The sequence below is a fragment of the Colobus angolensis genome, unplaced genomic scaffold, assembly GCF_000951035.1.
Source record: "Colobus angolensis palliatus isolate OR3802 unplaced genomic scaffold, Cang.pa_1.0 Scaffold176, whole genome shotgun sequence".
In the NCBI taxonomy this organism is placed as follows: domain Eukaryota; kingdom Metazoa; phylum Chordata; class Mammalia; order Primates; family Cercopithecidae; genus Colobus; species Colobus angolensis.
In genome coordinates this window covers 683991-693237 of record NW_012114888.1, presented here as the reverse complement: position 1 = coordinate 693237, position 9247 = coordinate 683991, and the positions used below count along the sequence as shown (strand labels likewise).

Sequence of the window (9247 nt, the reverse complement as noted above, 5' to 3'; positions counted from 1 at the left end):
CCAGCATCTGTTGTTTCCTGACTTTTTAATGATCACCATTCTAACTGGTGTGAGATGGTATCTCATTGTGGTTTTGATTTGCATTTCTCTAATGACCAGTGATGATGAGCTTTTTTTCATATGTTTGTCGGCCATATAAATGTCTTGTTTTGAGAAGTGTCTGTTTATATCCTTTGCTCACTTTTTGATTTTTTTTTTTTGTTTTGTAAATTTATTTAAGTTCCTTGTAGATTCTGGATGTTAGCCCTTTGTCAGATTGATAGATTGCAAAAATTTTCTTCCATTCTGTAGTTTGCCTCTTCACTCTGATGATAGTTTCTTTTGCTGTGCAGAAGCTCATTCGCATAATTAGATCCCATTTGTCAATTTTGGCTTCTGTTGCCATACTTTTGGTGTTTTAGTCTTGAAGTCTTTTTCCCTGCCTATGTCCTGAATGGTATCGCCTAAGTTTTCTTTAGAGTTTTTATGGTTTTAGGTCTTATATTTAAGTCTTTAATCCATCTTGAGTTAATTTTTGTATAAGGTGTAGGGAAGGGGTCCAGTTTCAGTTTTCTGCATATGGCTAGCCAGTTTTCCCAACACCATTTATTAAATAGGGAATCCTTTCTTCATTGCTTGTTTTTGTCAGGTTTGTCAAAGATCAGATGGTTGTAGATGTGTAGTGTTATTTCTGAGGCCTCTCTTCTGTTGCATTGGTCTATATATCTGTTTTGGTACCAGTACCATGCTGTTTTGGTTACTGTAACCTTGTAGTATAGTTTGAAGTCAGGTGGTGTGATGCCTCCAGCTTTGTTCTTTTTGCTTAGGATTGTCTTGGCTATATGAGCTCTTTTTTGGTTCCATATAAAATTTAAAGTAGTTTTTTCTAATTCTGTGAAGAAAGTCAATGGTAGCTTGATGGAGATGGCATTGAATCTATAGATTACTTTGGGCAGTCTGACCATTTTTGCGATATTGATTCTTCTATCCATGAGCATGGAATGTTTTTCCATTTGTTTGTGTCCTCCCTTATTTCCTTGAGCAGTGGTTTGTAGTTCTCCTTGAAGAGATCCTTCACATCCCTTGTGAATTGTATTCCTAGGTATTTTATTCTCTTTGTAGCAGTTGTGAATGGGAGTTCACTCATGATTTGGCTCTCTGTTTGTCTATTATTGGTGTATAGGAATGCTTGTGTTTTTTGCACATTGATTTTGTATCCTGAGACTTTGCCAAAGTTGCTTATCAGCTTAAGGAGATTTTGGGCTGAGACGATGGAGTTTTCTAAATATACAATCATGTCATCTGCGAATAGAGACAATTTGACTTCCTCTCTTCCTATTTGAATACCCTTTATTTCTTTCTCTTGCCTGATTGCCGTGGCCAGAACTTCCAATACTATGTTGAATAGGAGTGGTGAGAGAGAGCATCCTTGTCTTGTGCCAGCTTTCAAAGGGAATGCTTCCAGCTTTTGCACATTCAGTATGATATTGGCTGTGGGTTTGTCATAAACAGCTCTTATTATTTTGAGATACGTTCCATCAATATCTAGTTTATGGAGAGTTTTTAGCATGAAGGGGTGTTGAATTTTATTGAAGGCCTTTTCTGTATCTATTGAGATAATCATGTGGTTTTTGTCATTGGTTCTATTTATGTGATGCATTACGTTTATTGATTTGCACATGTTGAACCAGCCTTGCATCCCAGGGATGAAGCTGACTTGATCTGGATGGATAAGCTTTTTCATGTGCTGCTGGATTGGGTTTGCCAGTATTTTATTCATGATTTTTGCATCGATCTTCATCAGGGATACTGGCCTGAAATTTTCTTTTTTTGTTGTTGTGTCTCTGCCAGGTTTTGGTATCAGGATGATGCTGGCCTCATAAAATGAGTTAGGGAGGAATGCCTCTTTTTCTGTTGTTTGAAATGGTTTCAGAAGGAATGGTACCAGCTCCTCTTTGTACTTCTGATAGAATTTGGCTATGAATTGATCTGGTCCTGGGCTTTTTTTGGTTGGTAGGCTATTGATTACTGCCTCAATTTCAGAACTTGTTATTGGTCTATTCAGGGATTTGACTTCTTCCTGGGTTAGTCTTGGGAGGGTGTATGTGTCCAGGAATTTATTTCTTCTAGATTTTCTAGTTTATCTGCGTAGAGGTATTTATACTATTCTCTGATGGTAGTTTGTATTTCTGTGGGATCAGTGGTGATATCCTGTTTATTGTTTTTTATTGTGTCTATTTGATTCTTCTCACTTTTTTTCTTTATTAGTCTGGCTATCTATTTTGACTGCTATCTATATAGACTGTTATCTATTAGCAGTCTATCTTTTTTGTTGATCTTTTCAGAAAACCACCTCCTAGATTCATTGATTTTTTGAAGGATTTTTCATGTCTCTATTTCCTTCAGTTATGCTCTGATCTTAGTTATTTCTTGCCTTCTGCTAGCTTTTGCATTTGTTTGCTCTTGCTTCTCTAGTTCTTTTAATTGTGATGTTAGTGTGTTGATTTTAGATCTTTCCCACTTTCTCCTGTGAGCATTTAATGCTATAAATTTCCCTCTCAACAGTGCTTTAGTTGTGTCCCAGAGATTCTGGTATGTTGTGTCTTTGTTCTCATTTGTTTCAAATAACTTATTTATTTCTGCCTTAATTTTGTTATTTACCTAGTAGTCATTTAGGAGCAGGTTGTTCAGTTTCCATGCAGTTGTGCAGTTTTGAGTGAATTTCTTAATCCTGAGTTCTGAGTTGATTGCTCTGTGGTCTGAGAGACTGTTTGTTATGATTTCCGCTCTTTTGCATTTGCTGAGGAATATTTTACTTCCCATTATGTGGTCAACTTTAGAATAATTGTGGTGCTGAGAAGAATGTGTATCTGTTGATTCGGGGTGAGAGTTCTGTAGATGTCTGTTAGGTCCGCTTGGTCCAGAGCTGAGTTCAAGTCCTGAATATCCTTGTTAATTTTCTGTCTCATTGATCTGTCTAATATTGACAGTGGGTTATTAAAGTCTCTCATTATTATTGTGTGGAAGTCTAAATCTCTTTGTAGGTCTCTAAGAACTTGCTTTATGAATCTGGGTGCCCCTGTATTGGGTGCATATATATTTAGGATAGTTAGCTCTTCTTGTTGCATTGATCTCTTTACCATTATGAAATGCCCTTCTTTGTCTTTTTTGATCTTTGTTGGCTTAAAGTCTGTTTTATCAGAGACTAGGATAGCAACCCCTGCTTTTTTTTTGCTTTCCATTTGCTTGGTAAATCTTCCTCCCTCTCTTTATTTTGAGCTATGTGTGTCTTTGCATGTGAGATGAGTCTCCTGAATACAGCACACTGATGTGTCTTGACTCTTCAGCCAATTTGCCAGTCTGTGTCTTTTAATTGGGGCATTTAGCCTGTTTACATTTAAGGTTAAAATTGTTATGTGTGAGTTTGATGCTGTCATTATGATGCTAGCTGGTTATTTTGTCCATTAGTTGATGCAGTTTCTTCATAGCGTCGACGGTCTTTACAATTTGGTATGTTTTTGTGGTGGCTGGTACCGGTTTTTCCTTTCCACATTTAGTGCTTCCTTCAGGAGCTCCTGTAAGGCAGGCCTGGTGATGACAAAATCTTTCAGTATTTGCTTGTCTGTAAAGGATTTTATTTCCCCCTTGCTTATGAAGCTTAGTTTGGCTGGATATGAAATTCTGGGTTGAAAATTCTTTTCTTTAAGAATGTTGAATATTGGCCCCCACTTTCTTGTGGCTTGTAGGGTTTCTTCAGAGAGGCCTGCTGTTAGTCTGATGGGCTTCCCTTTGTGGGTAACCCGACCTTTCTCTCTGGCTGCCCTTAACACTTTTTCCTTCATTTCAACCTTGGTGAATCTGACAATTATATGTCTTGGGGTTTCTCTTCTTGAGGAGTATCTTTGTGGTGTCCTCTGTATTTCCTGAATTTGAATGTTGGCCTGTCTTGCTAGGTTGGGGAAGTTCTCTTGGATAATATCCTTAAGAGTGTTTTGCAACTTGGTTCCATTCTCCCTATCACTTTCAGGTACACCAGTCAAACGTACATTTGGTCTTTTTACATAGTCTCATATTTCTTGGAGGCTTTGTTTGTTCCTTTTCATTCTTTTTTTCTCTTATCTTGTCTTCATGCTTTATTTCATTAAGTTGGTCTTCCATCTCTGATATCCTTTCTTCTGCTTGATCAATTTGGCTATTGATACTTGTGTATGCTTCACAAAGTTCTCGTGCTGTGTTTTTCAGCTCCATCAGGTCTTTTATGTTCTTCTCTAAGCTGATTATTCTAGTTAGCAATTCCTCTAACCTTTTTTCAAGGTTCTTAATTTCCTTGCATTGGGTTACAATATACTCCTTTAGCTCGGAGGAGTTTGTTATTACCCACTTTCTGAAGCCTACTTCTGTCAATTCATCAGACTCGTTCTCCGTCCAGTTTTGTTCTCTTGCTGGCAAGGAGTTGTGGTCCTTTGGAGGAGAAGAAGTGTTCTGGTTTTTGGAATTTTCAGCCTTTTTGTGCTGGTTTTGGCTCATCTTTGTGGATTTATCTACCTTTGGTCTTTGATGTTCGTGACCTTTGGATGGAGTTTTCATTTGGACATCCTTTTTGTTGATGTTGATGCTATTCCTTTCTGTTTGTTAGTTTTCCTTCTAATAGTCAGGCTTCTCTGCTGCAGGTCTGCTGGAGTTTGCTGGAGGTCCACTCCAGACCTTGTTTGCCTGGGTATCACCAGTGGAGGCTGCAGAACAGCAAAGATTGCTGCCTGTTCCTTCCTCTGGAAGCTTCATCCCAGAGGCGCACCTGCCAGATGCCAGCTGAAGGTCTCCTGTAAGAGGTGTCTGTCAACCCCTGCTGGGAGGTGTCTCCTAGCAGGAGGCACAGGGGTCAGGGACCCACTTGAGGAGACAATCTGTCCCTTAGCAGAGCTCGAGCGCTGTGCTGGGAGATCTGCTGCTCTCTTCAGAGCTGGCAGGAGGAACGTTTAAGTCTGCCGAAACTGTGTCCACAGCCACCCCTTCCCCCATGTGCTGTGTCCCAGGAAGATGGAAGTTTTATCTATAAGCCTGTGACTAGGGCTGCTGCCTTTCTTTCAGAGATGCCTTACCCAGAGAGAAGGAATCTAGAGAGGTAGTCTGGCTACAAAATCTTTGCCAAGCTGTGGTGGACCCCGCCCAGTTAGAACTTCCTGAAGGCTTTGTTTACACTGTGAGGGGAAAACTGCCTACACAAGCCTCAGTAATGGCGGATGCCCCTCCCCCCACCAAGCTCCAGCGTCCCAGATCGACTTTAGACTGCTGTGCTGGCAGCAAGAATTTCAAGCCATTGGTCTTAGCTTGCTGGGCTCTGTGGGGTTGGGATCCACTGAGCTAGACCACTTGGCTCCCTGGCTTCCACCTCCTTTCCAGGGGAGTGAGTAGTTCTGTCTCACTGGTGTTCCAGGCGCCACTGGGGTATGAAAAAAACTCCTGCAGCTAGCTAGCTTGGTGTCTGCCCAAACAGCTGCCCAGTTTTGTGCTTGAAACCTAGGGCCCTGGTGGTGTAGGCACCCGAGGGAATCTCCTGGTCTGAGGGTTGCAAAGACCATGGGAAAAGCATAGTATGTGGGCTAGAGTGCACTGTTCCTCATGGCATGGTCCTTCATGGCTTCTGTTGGCTAGGGGAGGGAGTTCCCCGACCCCTTGCGCTTCCTGGGTGAGGCAACGCCCCACCCTGCTTTGGCTCGCCCTCCCTGGGCTGCACCTACTGTCTAACCAGTCCCAATGAGATGAGCCAGATACCTCAGTTGGAAATGCAGAAATCACCCCCCTTCTGCATTGATCTCGCTGGGAGCTGCAGACCGGAGCTGTTCCTATTCGGCCATCTTGCCAGCCACCCCCAGAAAAAGATCTTTTGTGCCAGGAATTGAGAATAAATACCAAGAACAGCTAAGAAATGTTTTAAATAATTTCCTTTCAGAGTGGGAACATCATTTTAGCATTTATTCCCTCAGGGAGAAAATTCTTCAATAAATATAGAAATCTTTGGGAAATTAGGAGTTTAATAAGAGGCTTCTATATTGACTTTCATACATTTACTTCTGCAGCGTTTGCTGTCTTGAACTGTAAAGTTAAAATTAAACAATTTGACTTAGACTGAAAAGAATCCCAATGGTATATTATCAATAATGCTTTTCTTAGAGGCCTCATAATGCCAAAGAAACGTTTTTCAATCAATTGAAATAGTGGTCCCATAATTTCATTTAAATATCAGGGATAAGACTGAAGAGTCTTTGGAAAGCCATCATGTCTCCCCGCTGTCTTGGGTTAAGACTGCACCTAGACTGCCCTCAACAGATAGAAATTTCAAGAATTTACAAAAAGATTGTATAACCTGATTTGGGATAACATCTCCCTTGTCAGTGTGCATTTCTTTATGTAACAGTCCTATTTGATTACATCAGATGAAATGGGGGCAGTTTAACTCCACGGCAGGGCTGCAGAAGTGCAAATAGAGGGAAGAGTTGCATCAAGAAGACAATGGAACTAGTGGTTCCTGGGCCAGAGGACAGCTGAGGCAGAGGCTCTGCAGACCTTAAGTTCTCCATTTGCTGTGCTCCTGTTTCTCCGGGGCATTCTTATCCTTGATACCTAAAGCTTTTTGAGCTAAAATAAAACAGTGAATATATTTCTTCCCTTTCACCTTCACAAAAATCTATGTACACATACGAATTTCCCAGTGAAAAGACAAATGATGTTTTTGGTTGAGATATAATTAACATAGAGTCAATTGTATAAATCTTAAGTGTATAGGTCAACACATTTTGTAAAATGTGTGCAGTTGAGTAACCAACACAAAAATCGAGATGTAGAATATTTTTACCACTTCAGAAAGTTCCTTTCTCCCGCTTTCTGGTCAAATTCCCTACCTGGAGGCAATTACTATTCTGATTTCTGTCACCATAGATTGGTTTTGTCTGTTCTTAAATAAGAATTTTAAATCTTTGAGAAAAGTCAGTTTTAAAAAATATTAAAGAAGTATAGTTTTTTTCTTTTTTCAATTTTTTTTTTTTTTTTGATACAGAGTATTGCTCTGTTGCCCAGGCTGGAGTGCAGTGGCACAATCTCGGCTCACTGCAACCTCTGCCTCCCAGGTTCAAGGAATTCTGCTTCAGCCTCCTGAGTAGCTGGGATTACTGGCGCCTGCCACCACACCTGGCTAAACGTTTTTGTATTTTTAGTAGGGACGACCAGGCTGGTCTCAAACTCCTGGCCTCAAATGATCCACCTACCTTACCTACCTTGGCCTCCCAAGGTGCTGAGATTTACAGGTGTGAGTCACCCCGCCTGGCCAGAAGTATAATTTAGTGTATTAATGTTTAATATGAAAAACTTCCTCATACTTGTTTGTCTCTATTCTTAAGGTTAAAACTGGTTATAGATGCATATGTATCTATGTCATAGTTGAAATTAAAAACCAAAATCACAGAATAGTCTATAGAAAAATAGATCTTTTTTGTTTTCTTTTTTTTTTGAGACAGGGTCATGTTCTGTCGCCCTGTCGCCTAGGCTGGAGCGCAGTGGTGTGAACATAGCTCACTGCAGCCTTGACCTCCTGAGGTCAAGCAGTTCTCCCATCTCAGCCTCCCGAGTAGCTGGGATTACAGGCGTGTGACACCACACCAGGCTAATGTTTTTTTTTAAGAGTTGTGTTTTTGCCATGTTTCCCAGGCTGGTCTTGAACTCCTGAACTCAAGCAATCTTCCCGCTTTGGCCTCCCAAAATGCTGGGATTACAGGCATGAGCCACCGTACCTGGCCAAAAATATATCTTTATATATTTGTCACTTGATTGTGTGTATCTTAGAAGTGATTATGCAAACCCTGCAACCATTACTGACATTTTCTCCATTTGCAGATTCTAGAACACGTAGAGCCCTTACGTCCCTACGAATCCCTCGACACCCTGAAACAGTTCCTCCAGTATCATGGCAAGATTTTGTGTTTCTTCTGCCTATGGGATGACTCAGTCTCGATGTTTGGAGACCGTAGAGAACTCATCCTGCATTACTTCTTGTGTGATGATACTATTGAAATCAAAGAATTGCTTCCACACAACTCAGGCCGAGATGCTATAAAAATGTTCCTCCGGAGGAGTAAGCTGCCCAAGGTGAGCAGTGGACATAACCACTTTCTGAATTTGCTTGGGAGTCAAGAGACTAGAGTCACTGTTTGGAATGTTGTGTGTTATGACTATGCGATGATAATAACCATGCACTGGTGCAGGTATTTGGAAAACTTTCATTTTGTGCTCTCTATTAATATACATCTGTGAAAGTAATACAGAGAATATGATCAATTAGAGTTGGAACATTGAAGTTAAGGCAAGTAAAGGAAAAAAGTCAAATGTAAGAGAAAGCACCTATTCATCATTGAGTTCATATCCAGTTTTGTGAAACTAAATGACTCCTTAGTAAAAGAATTGCTTGTGGCTTTGGACGGGGCACTGCAGACTACTGAGGAGAGCCCATGGTTTGGTCTGGGTTGTGAATACAAACACACACTATACACGTGCACCTACATGTGCATGTACACATGCACTCACAAACATACACATGCAAGTTTACAAACCAAAGTGCCTTTTCTGAGTGTAGCAGCTGGTCACCAACTAGCCACTAGTTAGTGGCAGTGATGACTTTTGCATTTTATTTGATACTAAAAAGAGTTGTCAGATTGATTTCTATAAATATTTATGGCCATTTGAGAGCTCATGTAATTTGGGTGCAGCAGAAACTTCCCAGACCTGGATTAGGGTTGTGAGTCTGCCCCTTAATAGTTGTGCTACCTTGGGCAAATCACATAACCTCTTTGAGCTTATCCCCGTCTTTAAAATGTGGTAACATAGTAAAAAAACAAAAAAACCAAAAAACACCATCGAAGGACCTGTAAACACCTATAAGGACACTTAAAAACATAAAGGCTTTTTCAAAAGCTCTGTTATATTTTCTTTCTTATTTGGATAAAGTATCTTCTTAGTGCACATGAAAAGGTTACCATAACACTAATTTCCGAGGCAAATAACTGCTGGCCATTCAGTCCTCATGGGAGGTTTCTCCAGATTCTCTGAGCCCACTGCCAGAAGCCCTACTGCGTGTGCTTGGAGGCAGGGGAGGCACAGTTTGTCCCAGAGTGAGCCCTGGATACGCATAGCAGGCAACCAGGAGGTGCCAGAAAAACCTGTTTTTAGAATGACTTTGAAAAATAGGCTAAATATAAAATAATAATGACATACCTGACAT

General features: G+C 40.7%; 1 protein-coding gene across 1 annotated transcript in view; it reads left to right on the top strand.

Annotated features, from left to right (window-relative positions):
• EFHC2 (EF-hand domain (C-terminal) containing 2) overlaps positions 1-9247 on the top strand; it is a 202790-nt gene that overhangs the window by 85639 nt on the left and 107904 nt on the right. The window contains exon 5 of the mRNA XM_011938658.1: positions 7867-8118. Within this exon, the coding sequence (XP_011794048.1) occupies positions 7867-8118 (252 nt within the window). The remainder of the gene's footprint in view (positions 1-7866; positions 8119-9247) is intronic.